The sequence below is a fragment of the Mus caroli genome, unplaced genomic scaffold (genome assembly GCF_978045245.1).
Source record: "Mus caroli unplaced genomic scaffold, Mus_caroli_1 scaffold_8, whole genome shotgun sequence".
In the NCBI taxonomy this organism is placed as follows: Eukaryota; Metazoa; Chordata; class Mammalia; order Rodentia; family Muridae; genus Mus; species Mus caroli.
The window spans coordinates 23250751-23264458 of NW_028227263.1; the positions used below are offsets into that span (position 1 = coordinate 23250751).

General features: G+C 45.3%; 1 protein-coding gene across 3 annotated transcripts in view; it reads right to left on the bottom strand.

The window, feature by feature from the left end:
• The window catches only part of Prkcb (protein kinase C beta), a 341205-nt gene that overhangs the window by 21258 nt on the left and 306239 nt on the right, over positions 1-13708 (bottom strand). For all 3 annotated transcript variants that reach the window (XM_021166849.3, XM_021166848.3, XM_085841346.1), the window contains one exon: positions 12162-12302. In XM_021166849.3, the coding sequence (XP_021022508.1) occupies positions 12162-12302 (141 nt within the window). The remainder of the gene's footprint in view (positions 1-12161; positions 12303-13708) is intronic.

Genomic DNA, 13708 nt, shown 5'->3' on the forward strand with positions numbered 1-13708 from the left:
AATAATGTTTTGCTGGGGCACACAGATGAAAGGATGTTCTGCTAAAACAGACACGTGGAAGGGCCTGTGATGAAGGAGTATAAATATGACCCCACAGACGGTGGGAAACAAGCACTGAATTTGGCTCGCTCCACCTCACTATTCTTCTCTAACATCACGCATGTATTGGTTCACCTTGCATAGTATTGTTGAGCTCAACTTGTGGTAATGCCGTCATTGAGAGAAACTCACCCAAGAACTGCTCTTGAGGCTCCTGTGGCAGCTTGCCACTTCCATGGCCTCGCCTCAGTCTGGTTGTCGAGCCCGGCAGTTTCATCAGGGATGAACTACAGCTGCTAGTTTGTGCCTGGTGTCTGCCTGCTGAGGTGACTAGACTGAAGTTGCTGGTTTGTGCCTGGTGTCTCCCTGCTTAGAGGACTGGTCTGCAGCTTCTGCGTTCCATTTGGTGTTTGCTACAGGACTGAACTGCTGAGAAAGAAGATCAAGCTCGCCCCTTCACTCTCAAAGAACTACTGATGAACAGGTCCACTCCCCCCACATTCTAATAATTTTTCTCTTCCACTGCCTCTGCTGGGTAATGGGCTGGAGGAGAGGTTGAACCCTTCTTAACAGTAGGTTGCAAAAAAATGTATGCCTACAATGGACAGTCTCCCTGAATCCTCTCAGTTCTCTTTTTGCCCTTTAGTCATGGGATATTGTGATTATCAATACAGCCTAGGTAGAGTTGGCCAAAGAGTCAAGAAGTATTCCTACCGCCGGGAGTGGTGGTGCACACCTTTAATCCCAGCACTTGGGAGGCAGAGGCAGGAGGATTTCTGAGTTCGAGGCCAGCCTGGTCTATAGAGTGAGTTCCAGGACAGCCAGGGCTATACAGAGAAACCCTGTCTCAAAACAAAACAAAACAAAACAACCCCCCCCCAAAAAAAAACAAAAGAAGAAGAAGAAGAAGAGGAAGAGGAAGAGGAAGAGGAAGAAGAAGAAGAAGAAGAAGAAGAAGAAGAAGAAGAAGAAGAAGAAGAAGAAGAAGAAGAAGAAGAAGAAGAAGAAGAAGTCCTACCAAATATATCTACCCAACTGGGCCCATCTCCAGGGAGGTAGGAGAAATCAAAATTAGACCAAGAGAAATGTAAACCTCACATCTGTGTGGCAGAGTTTGATTGATGAGAGAAGAAATATTATAACAGGAAAGAGCTCTTTGGGGGACTCTGAGGTGAAGGGTAAGACTTTATATTAACTGATGCTCAGACTTAGTTTCTGGGTGATCATGGGCACGTGATTTAGCTCATGGGTCTCGGTAGGTTTCATTACAGGTTTAGGAAAATGAATATCAACTCCTCTCTGGGGTTTTGTGGGGGTGCAATTAGCTTAGTTAAGTTCACAATGGTCTACATTCTCTAGGAAAAGTAAATAATTTGGCTAACATGGCTGACTTGTTATAGATATAAATAGCATAATGAATACAGCCCTGCATCTTAGTTCTGTTATATTCCCTGGGTGAGTCATGTAGACAAATCTCTGGCCCTCTGTTCATCTGTTGGATGGAGGAGTTGAATTCCCTTTCCAAGGCAGTCTTCCAATCCTTGACTTGTACCACATTCCACTAATCATTGCCAGGCATCCTAACGGTTCTATGCTCTCTCAGAGCATGGGCGTGGTTCATCCATCATTTCAACTCAATTGCTGACTTCTCTTCCAGGGTTCAGAGCGAAGTCACGCACCTGGCAAGTGATTCTGGAACTCCGTTTGGTCCAGGCACCTGCTAAAATTCCAACTATCTGAAGGGAGCCTGATTTGATCCATAGTTGGATGTCCATGGGGACAGGGAGCACATGGAAAGAGAGAGATAGGTCTCAGGCTGTGTTTCTAAATTACTCTGGGCTACTCGTTAGCTACTATATGAACACACCCTAGTATTTTTGTTATAGTCTCTGCAAACTCTGCCCCCAATAGATGCACACACAGAACCTCCAGAATGGAGTATGGGCAGCATCTCTTCTTTCTGGAGCCTAACCGCAGATCCTCCTTTTCGATGCTGCCCCGCCCTGCTCTAAGTCTGCTGTCTCTGTTAGCACTGGAACTCAAGCTTTTAGAAGAAGGAAATTTGCACCTTTTCCAGTTGTGCCAGTGGACTGTAAAAAGGTGTGAACACACACATTCTTTGCTACAGTATTTTAAAATAAATGTGAAGTCATTTGGGTTGCACACATTTTTCAGTCTTTTCCTATCATGTAATAAACTCCATGAGTTGTCATGGCTCTCTTCCCTTAGCAAGAGTCCAAGCCTTACCAGGTGATCCAAATTCATCCAATAATCTTCCCAAGGATTTTAGGCAGTACAGAGTTCAGAGTTCAAGTTCTGGCTCTGCCACCCTCTACTGCTAGACTGTGAATATATTTTTAATGTCTCCAAGCTGCCCGGTCCATCTGTAACATGAGGATAACACCTATGCCAAAGAGCTGTTGTGAGAGTCACATGAGGCAACACCTGAAAGACACGTAGGACACTGTCCACCACAGGCAAGGACTCAGTACGCTCTCTAATGTGTTTGAATAATACAGGTTTTATGAGAATCACTTTAAGTCACAACATTCAAACGGCTATTGTCCTCCTGAGTATTTGGTACTTTGGAGGTGTTAAGTTCAAAGCTTAAATAAATCATACTGAGTAGAAGTTAGATCCTGTCCTTAAGCCTCGAATTTGGAGTCTGAATAGCAAACACACAAAGGTTACACTTTCTGGCTCCGATTCAGAAATGTCAGGACATCAAACACACCTTCCGCCACATGCACACAGAGACACTTGCTCACACTGTATAAAGGGCAATTGGGTCTGGAGGAGAATGTCACAGGAACGGAGCTGCAGCTCATTACGGAGCAAGGAAGCTTTTGACTTCGTAAACAATGCTTTCAAGTGACAGAACCTCGGAGAAAGCAAGTCCTGTGGGTGTGAGCTCTTCCGGAAGCTGTGGCACCTTTGGGCTTTCAGAGGGTGTGGGCAACTTTGTAGGTGTGTGCGTCTGTGTGTGCACATTCACACATTCATGTGTGTGAGTGTGGGCACACATGTGCTGTGATCCACACATGGAAGTCAGAAGAGAACCTCATGTGTTGGTCTTCCACGTCTATCTTATTTTGGGCAGGGCCTTCTTGTTGTTCACAGCAGCATAGACCAGGCATGCTGACCCTTAGCCTCCTGGGAATTTCCTGTCTCTGTCTCCCATCTCTTGGGTGTTACAAGCCCATCTACTGTGACCATCTTAGAAGTGGATTCTAGAGATTTGAATTCTGATCCTCATGCTTATGCAACAAGCGATCCTCCCACTAAGCCATCTCCCCAGACCTAGTCGATTATGATCATATTTTAGAAATGGCATGGAACTCAAAGGGTTTGGACAAGGAACTCTGCAAGGGGCTTTATAGCCAGAAAGATGTTTAGGCTCTCCTGATGTGAAGATGTCTTGAAACGATGAGGCTTTATGTAAATAGTGAAGATAAGAATACCTAACAAGAGCGGAAATGACAGGAATCAGCCTGTGAAAGACGTGGGAGGCCTGACATGCAGGCTAGAGAGGAAAGGAGAGACCAAGCCTGCTAGTATGTCTCTGTGGGCTGCATTCTTGTTCACAAGACAATGCAAGGAGTTAGAGAAAGATCATCTACTTGGGTACTGCAAACTGAGTGCAGGGTCTCTTGCATGCCAGGCAAATGCTAGCATGGAACTTGATATTTATTGGTCTTTTCATTTTAAAATTTGAGACATTTATCACTGTATCACACAGGCTAGCTTGAATTCATTTCAACCCAAGCAGGTCTTGAACTCGTGACTTTCTAGTCTGAGTCTTCTGAGTAGCTGGGGACACAGGCCTGTGCCAACAGGACCAGCTGAAAGGTGATCTTAAAATTTACTTCTCAGACAAGCTGATGACCAGACTACTCATGATTGCAGGGACTACCATTGCCACACTCACCAGCAGGAGGGCATGTCCATTCACACGTCACCTCTCAAGACTCCGTGGACTTCCTGGAGCAGATGTCCTGTGGCTGCCTTATCTTCCCCATGCCCTTCAGTTAGTTGCTTCTACACTGCTTGCTGGATAAGCTGATCCCAGGGTCACAGTAAAACACAGACATACAAGAAGGACCAGTCCCAAGGCACCCCCCTACTACTGCGTAGCGACACTCTAAGATAAATCTTCCAGGCATGAGAATGCCTTGGCCAAAGCTCTCAACAGTCGTCTACAGTATGCTCTCACTGACAGAAGGAATACAACCTACAACCTACAGGGTGACCATAACTACTCCATGGCCTGGGAGCAGCTCTGAGCCACAGGCACTCTCTTGATAGCTATTCTCTTGGTTCACACTTCTTTCACCAGGACTAAACTCTGGGCTAACAGCCCCTCTACTTAAAGAACAATTGTGTGATCCACAGGGATTCCTGTTTGCCCATCCTTTGTGCCATAGAGGTACTAAGTTGCCTACAAGATACCAGGAACTGGAGACAGGCTGAGGATGCTGAAGTGAGCATCACTCTAGAGCAGTGGTCCTCAATCTTCCAAAAGCTGCAATCCCTAAATACAGCTCCTCTTGTTGTGGAACTAACCACAAATTATTTTTGTTGATATTTCATAACTGTAATTTTGTTATTGTTATGAACTGGAACGTGAATATCCGATATGCAGGGTATTGATAGGTGACCCTTGTGGCATTATGATGCACAGGTTGAGAACCACTGCATAACGATTCCCAATTAACTCCATCCTGCCCTTGTTCCCACAGTACCCTGCCTAGGAGTGTTAACAGATCCCACAACCGTTCTTCGTTTCACATGTGTCTCCTCATTGGCTAAAAGGCCAGTGTTAGGTCACTATTTCTCTGCTCACAGGTTGGATTAAAAGTCAAAGATCTTGTAGTGCTCAGTACCTTCTTCCTGTCCCAGGGCCTCTCTGTTTTTCTCCTTACCGGGATCTGATGTCCACAAGACACGCCTGACAAGCTGTTTTCCAGCCTTTAAATGTGTTCCTAACACTGCACTCCTGCCCCAGTCCTCAATAAAGACACAGCCCCCTCCCTCATCCTCCTAGCTCTGCCGAAGCGCCACTTTCTCCACGATACCTTCCTCCCACCTTACTTAAAGTCTCTCCTTCCCCATCCTGGACTTCCCAAACTCCATGGCTGCTTTTGTTTGCTCTGTAATGCTTATCAATTTACAATACAATATCTTACATATTTCACTTGCTTCTCTGTGCATTACTGGACCACTGTTTATGCTAGACAGATATGGATTTCTGTACTATTTATTGCTGTGTTCCCAAGACCTACAAACGACTGTCCTTATCCTCGGTCGAATAGGTGACTCAGCACCCAACGTTGTTCCCAATAGAGAATATACTTATGTACTTCTGAGTCCTCTGCTCCACACATGCTTAATATGGAAGGGCATATGCTACCACCTCTCTCCCACTACACACTGATCACAACAGTCTAAGCCACATTTTACCACAACACTGGTCTTCACCATGCCATCCCTTTGATACCACCCTCCTCTTACTACACAGAAGACCCAGCTGACACTAGGCACTGTCATGTCACTCATGGCCAGCGGCACCATGGTGCTCAGTGTTCTGGTCCCTGCTACCCAGTATAGAGTCCCTGGCCCAGCAGCAGGGAGCTCGCAAGGAATGCAGAACCTCAGGATCCACCCTCAGCAACCCGTCCCAGACTCTTCGTTTGCATCGGACTTTCAGGTGACTTGTGCATGCATGGAAAGAGGACACTGCATTGAGCCACCTGTGCAAGGTCGGACAGCAGCCATCTGCAGCCCTTACCGTGTACCACACCTCCAGATCCTTCTGTAGCATCCTCTCCCTGTGCACACTGCTCAGCCTAAAGAAGCCATGACAGCTTGCAGTGCAGCAGGCAAATTATAGCCCTTTATAAACATGATAGTAACTTACACAACAACCAATTTATCGGAGACACCCTGCTATGCATAAGAAAATCACCTTTCACTCTAATATACAGCCTTAAAGAAGCCTTTATGCCCTACAACATGGTGTGTTACAGCGTCCCATTTCATGACCATTCATCCATTCATCCATTCATTCATACATTCAGTAAAAATTTTCTAGCACCCATTATGTGCTAAAACTTATGCTAGGCTTTGACTCTTGACAGTGAAAAAAAGAAAAAAAAAACCACAGTCTAGTCAAAATGACAGATGTTAAATTGAGCACACAATTACAAGAACATGAAATGAGTCTGTGAAGCAGGTCCCTACTCAGGAATCAGGAGGAGCCTCCCCGAGGAGGTGATGTTCCTTGGATTTAATGAGGTAGCACCTAGCCTCCAGGAGAGGGAGAGGGAGAGGAGCCTGGGAAGGGCCATGGGCATCCTAGACAATGGTTTCGCATAGGTAAAGCTGGCAAAGAGAGAAAAGGCTGAGTGTTAGAGAAATAAGAGAATTTCAGGAGTGCTGGTCTTTGGGGCTAGGGGCCGGGATGTTGGGAGGGACTCACAAGCCATTATTTGCCAAAGACCCAGGGGCATTATTGTGAGATATCAGAAAGCTGGTATGGGGTTGCAAGGAAGAGACTAATGTGACTGGATACTCATTTAAAGACACTACTGTATGGAGCTGGGGAGATGGCTCAGTCAGCAAACAGCTTACCACACAAGCAGGAGGACCTGATCTCCAGAACCCATGTTGAAACATACAGGCATGATGGTGTGTATCTGTAATCCTAGTGCTTATGGTGTGTGTGTGTGTGGGGGGGAGACAGGAGGATTCCAGAGGCTTGCTGGACCAGTCAGCTTACATGAAACTGAGAACCCTGTCTCAAAAGAATAAGGTGGGGTGGGCCAGAGGTAGAAACTCAAAGTTGACCACCAGCCTCGAAGTCCATGAACATGTGGGCCTCAGCCCACAGAATCAATCTCTCTCTCTCTCTCTCTCTCTCTCTCTCTCTCTCTCTCTCTCTCTCTCTCACACACACACACACACACACACTACTTTGTTGCCTATAACAATACAACAAACCTAGTATATTTTAGTACAGTTTCAAACAATGCACTGTCAAGCTACTCCTTGCCACAATAAAAGACAGCACTGAGAACAAACAAAACCCATTTAAAGTGATTTTAATGAACCACCCATAATAGCACCCTTCACTGATGTTTGAATACAGGCCTCTGCTTCTGCCCCTTGTGCTTTCTCTCCCCGAACTCACTTAATAGCATGCATGAATCAGGCACATTGACAGGTACACACATGCCGTTTAATATTCCACAGGCACATGGAACTCTGCACACGTGGCACAGGCAATTCAGAGATGACAGGCAGACAAGGATGAGGAAGCATAGGTCCTGGGGTGAGGGGTGGGGGTGGGGATGAGAAAACCTGGATCTACAATGTAAGAGGAACATTAGCAGGAAGAATCAAATAGGTGGATGGGTGCGCACGGGCACACATACACACATACACACACACACACACACACACACACACACACACGCTCACATGCCTGTAATCTCAGCACTTGGGTGTCTGAGGCTGGAGGATCATGAGTTCAAGGCCAGTCTGGTCTCCACAGCCCCCAAAACAAAATAATTTAAAAATGCAAGAATGAAGTGTTGCATATTCACCAAATCCATGGATACACAGAGAATTTATTTTCTTGTCATTACTCTCTGAGGTGATTTGAATGAGAACGTGCCCTATAGGCTCAGAGCTTTGAATGCTTGGCTCCAGTTGGAACTGTTTGTGTATGTTTAGGAGGTGGAGCCTTGCTGAAGGAGGCGTGGCCTAACTGAAAGAGGTGTGGCCTTGCTAAAGGAGGCATGGCCTAGCTGAAGGAGGTGTGCCACTGGGGTTCCAAGGTTTCAAAGTCATGTGTCATTTCCAGTTCACTTTCTGCTCCAGGCTTGCTGTTCAAGACATGAGCTCTCAGCTTTTGCTTCAGTTACCAAGCCTGCTGCTTGCTGCCATGAGAGACTCTCATTTCTCTAGAACCACAGCCAAAAATCTTTTCTTCTATAAATTGCCTTGATCATGGTGTTTTATTACAGCAATACAAAGTAAACTAATACACTCTCTGAATGATATAGTATAACAACTCTTTGCATATCATTTGCTTTTGTTATATATAGTAAGTAATCTAGAAATGATTTAAAGTAGGATATGTGTAAGTTATGTTCAAATACTACCTATTTCATATGAGAGACTTGAGCCTCGGTGGATTTTGGTATCTTCAAATCAATACCCCATAGATACTGTAGGACAATTGTGTTTCTAAATCTATTCAGGGAGATCAAGGTAGGCCCCTCTACCCTTAGGGCTGGTGGTAAAACATCTGCAAACACATGCCCTGATTTGGTTACTGTGTTTTGAAAGGCATTACTAAACCCACATAAAAGAATTCAGGATGTTGTATGGTTGGAAATAATACCAAATGTTCGACAGTTGCAGGCTTTTGCTGACAGTCACTAGCAATTATTCAGTTACACAATTAATTGATGTTAATTAGTGGTTTAATTATTGATGGAATTAGTTATTCTCAACAATAAAGACAGAAAGATAGCTACCCTTTCCTGACAGTCTTCTAAGAGCCAGACATAGGCTGGGGGTGCATGTGAGTGCATTTAAGTATGCATGCATGCATGTCATGTGTGGGGGGTGGGTGGGTATTGGTGTGTGTGCATGTGAGAGAGGGGAGAGGAGGGGAGGAGGGGGAGGGGGAGGGGGGAGGGAGAGGGAGAGGGAGAGATCTGGAGATCAAGCTCAGGTCCTTGTGCTTCTGGGGCAAGCTTTTTATCAAATGAAATAACTCTCTAGCCTGTGAGCCCTGTATATTCATGACCCTTAGCAGGAATAGTCACAAATAACTTTCCAGTCAAAATGGACTCTTAACTGCCCCAAATAGTACTAACAGGAACTGGCTAAATGTCACTCCAACTTGATCCATCAACATTCCCCAAGGTTATAAACTGGCAGTCCACAAGCCGCATGTGGGCCATGGATACGTTTTTATTTGCCCTGAGCTGTTTAATTTTTAAACATTTGCTGCCAATTATGAAGAAATAGTGAGATTTCAGCTAAGAAGTGCCGTCCCCAGCTTCGAATGAGAGTGTAAAGCCTGGGCTTTGCTGGGTCTCAGCTTTCCACCTTGGCCTTCTTGCCTCCTCCTGTAGCTCACAGCTTTCTTTCTTCCTCTAAAGTGTGTGAAACTCAGTCTGTGATGGATGCCAGAAGCCATTGTCTGGCTCCCAAATGGCCAAAAACCAGTCTCCCTCCTGTAACTAGCTGTTTTCTCTGCCACCTTCCTCTGGCCCCTCTCTGTCGCTGTCTCTGTCTCTCTCTTTCTCGCCTGCCTGAGTGATGTCCTCCGCCTACAGTACATCTCAGATTCTCTGCAGGGCTTCCTGGACCCACAGCATCCCACCCTGCTACCAGAGTTTTTGATTCAGGATGTCTAGGGTTGAGTCCTAGCAGTTTATTTTGAACATGGCTCAGATGGAAGCTGTCACTGCTGGTCTGGGAACACCATTTGAAAACCACTGGTGTACAACTCTATCAAAAGCTCCTAAAGTCCAGTGGCTTCAGTGTGAATGAACATGGGCAAAGTAAGAAAAGGAGAGGCTCATGTTTTGAGACCTTATAAATAGCTCTGCAAAACCTAAGTGGAGGGGTGCGCTGTGAGAAAGACTGCAGGGATAAATGCTTGCCATATGTGCAGAAAGGCTGGAAGAGCTTGAATCTCCAGAAGCCACACAACTTCTAGATTCATGTGGTAGTCCACCTGCAATTTCAGAGTTATGGAGGCTGGGACAGGATGCTCAGATCAACCTGGTTAACTAGACCATTTCTGATAGTGATCTGGGTTTTTACTGAGAGACCCTGGCATAGTGAACACGGTGAAAAATGATCAAGGAACAATCCAGAAGTCAGCTCCGGGCCTCCACATGCACATATACACCCTCTGTACACAAATATGCACACTCACATACACACCTTAGCATCTAAACACACACTTACACACACATAAAACTCAGCATTTAAACAAACACACACTCACAATAAACTCATACACACATGCATACACATACGCATAAACATGCATAAATACATACATGCACACACATACACACATATGCACACATATATGTGCATATACACACACCTCAGCATTTAAACACACACACTCACACACACACACACACACAAATATACTCTAGTGGATCATTGTCTTACCTCTGAGTCATCAGTTTCCAGAAGAAAGAGCCTGCTCATCCCTTCCAAGTTACCTTTTGATCTATTCCCAAAGGGTTGAGTAAAGGCAACTGTACTGCCAAGGACACATAGCTCCATCCTCTCCAGCACCGAGCACAGACACTTCCTTTAAGAAACAGTACTTCTAACTTGCCCCTCAAAGACCCTAAACCCAAAATACTAACCACTCAATGACATCACTGACCACCACAATCATCTCTCCTTGAGAATCTGTCATGAACTAAGCTCATCCCAAGTGCTTTCTCTATCACAATGATCCTCTGATGCAAAAAAGTAATTAGGTCAGAGAGAACTTGACTAAGTCAAAGCTCACAGGCTCTGAAATAGTCAAGAGACAGAGTCTACTTGCTGATGGTCAGATGCTATTAGGAATGCCATGCTCCAGCCTGTGTCTTTGTTTTAAGATGAATGATAATGACACTCAAAAGTGATGTCATATGGGTGTGCTCTCAGGAGGGGTTTAATCCAGATATAATCCCACAAATTTCCAGAAGGATCCAGAGAGAGTGCGTCTCTGCTGGACTTTCTAGGAAGATTGATTTGGTATTAATCTGGAATGTTCAACAACAGAACTGGCTTGTCCATTGGAGCTGGCTTCTTAGCACTCAGACATATCCAGAACGAGGCTCAGCAGGGGTGCAGCAGAGACGGGGCAGTTCTGCAGAGTGTTGAGAATCACCTGAGAGATTTTCTCATACTCCTGTCCTTTTCCCTGGACATAGAAAGCTTCCAATGGAATGGACTCTGCACAACATGGATTCTCCCTTCACCCCATACCTCAGCCTCTGGGTGACTGTGGTCAAAGTGCCTGAACCTCTCTAAGTCTCCCCTTTCATCTCCCACACGCCAGAATAATAGCTTCCACCTTGTACACTGTTGTGAGGGTTTAATTAGATGCTGTAAATGAAATGCTCAACATGGCACCTAGCACATAATAAATGCTCACGAAATGAACAATTATCGCACCAAAATAGCTATCATCATCACCTTTCTCTTCTGAACACTGATACCCTCACGACTTCAAGTTTCAATGACAATGTTTATGTTCCCTTTACAGCCTCAGTCAGTAGTTTCACAACACATAATAAAGCCACCAGGTCTGTGCTGTACTTAACATCAACAAAGAAACATCCACCTTATAAAATCACCATTCTAATTCACCCAGGGACAAACTCCCCCTCCTCCCCCTTGCAGGAAGCTGGCAAGGACCCTGCTGGGTCTTTGGGGCTGCAAATTTTTCCCAGAAACTGTAGGGGAATGGGAAGTATTTATTCTGACATCACAATAATATGATATACTTGTCTACACCCCAACCTCATGGAAGTCTGCGGGTCTAATTCTTTCTTCTTCACCTGGGGAAAGGGGTGGCTGGTGAACCATTCTCAGTTACGGACTCAGAGGTAGTACTGTAGGTTTCAGAATTCAATTTAAATACCATTGCGATAAACAACATGACCTTTTCAATGTCAGTGTGAAGAGAAAATGACACAGTTGAACTGAGGAAGGAAGGAGGGCAAAATTAGATTCTTCATCACAATTCAGAAGTAAGTCTGGACTCTGCTCGCCCAAGAACCATCCCCTCCATCCCTCCTACCCCCCAAGGTGGCGACTCAGACAGTTACAGTAATTGAATCAAAGCAGCAGCAGCAACAACAGCTCCGTATCAATTGTCTCTCCCTTACGTACAGGGGCCTGGCTTTGCAGTAATTGCCATTTGGTATCCAGGGGCTTGGTGCACACAGGGAGAGGTAGCTACAGACATATTCAGGTCGATGCTTTGATGTCCACATCTCAAGAGCATTCAGAGCACGCACACACCAAAGAAAGAGCGTGTTGTGTCCAAGGAGCGGCCAGCCGCGGAGAGGTCTACTTACAGCTTTTGGTTTATAAGGTGGCTGAATCTCCTTGCGTTCGAGTTTCTCCCAGTCAATATACCGGAAAAACGCATGCTCCTTAATGTCTCGTTCCCCTTCAGGCCCACAACCCAGGCGCTTGCCTGGGTGTTTGGTCATTAGCTAAAAAGGAAAGAAAAGCCTTGAGCAGACTGTAGACCAGGAAATGAGTGCTGCTGAGATATTATTATTCCAACGACTTAGAAAAGTCAGGGCAGACTGTCAACCAACCAGTCTTACTGTCTGAGTTTCTTCCCAGGGACAGTTTTTTAGCCAGACCTCTTCTGGAGGAGCAAAGACCAAAATGATACCCACCCCAGAGCAAAGTCCCTCAGGGAGAATCAAACTAAACCTCAAATATGGCCTCGAATGTCACATTAAAAATGTCACAGCCTGTCATTTGGGTTCAAGAATGAGCGTTATGTGACTACTGGTGCCCCCAGTGAGGCCAGTTTCTACATGGTCAAACCCCTTTCTCCTGTCCTAAGAAACACTGACATTTGCCCAACTCGAAGGATATGTTCATTCAGATACCATTTGCATTTCTCAGCAAAGCACTCGTGAAAATTAAAAAAAAAATAGAGGAAGAAAAATATTAGTCAAATGGACCCAAGTTTCAAGCAATTACTTTCAGAAAGCTCATTAAATAGTCCAAAGCTAGCCCAGCTCGTTCCCTGTAACACAAGCTCCCTCCGCTCTGCTGAGGTTTCTCTGGTGTTCTGTTTAAATTACTTAATTATCAAAACCCTCCATCTTTGGGTCTGTGAGCCAGTGCTAAAAAACAAGATGAATAGATATGCTCTGAGGTGTAGCCACCAAATAGGCTTGGTCTTAGAAATGAACCCAAAGTAGCAACGAGGATCTCTGATCGCAAGATGCTGGCAAGTGAACAGAGAGGAAATCTGGAGGAGTTGGCGATTCAGAAAGAAAAGGAAGAGGGCAAAGAAACGGGAAAGAATGAACCGTGGAGCTGACTCCACACCCTCAGTTTTACCTAGGACGGGCTGACAGTGGGTAAAGGCAGAACCCAGCAGTTCAGCAGTGCATTTGACATGAATTCTGCTTACAGGATGCCCCATGGACCCCATCACAGGCACACGCTTTCTGTATGTGCTTTATCTTCCAAGGAGTCAAAGTCCCCCAAACTCAGTGTTCTCTGCTCCTTCTTTTCTTACAGGCAGGACTCTACCCGACTGTCACAGTAACCCAATGAGGGGAGTCTATTTCTTTTCCCTCTTGAAATGGTGAAGCAAATGATACTTGGAGAACTCAGACAAACACAAGGACTTATAGTTACAGGTGAGATTCACTTAGCCTAGCTCCAAAATTTTGGCTTTTAAGAGAAATAGGAGCCAGGAGGTGTAGTATTTGCTTGTATTCCTAGCACTTCATAAGCTGAGACAGGGGGATTGCTATTAGAAGAATCTGTATCAAACTGGGAAAGAGAGAGAGAGAGAGAGAGAGAGAGAGAGCGCTGAGAGAGAGCTGTGTCAGGTCCAAAAGAAACTGAACCTGACACAAAATGGCCA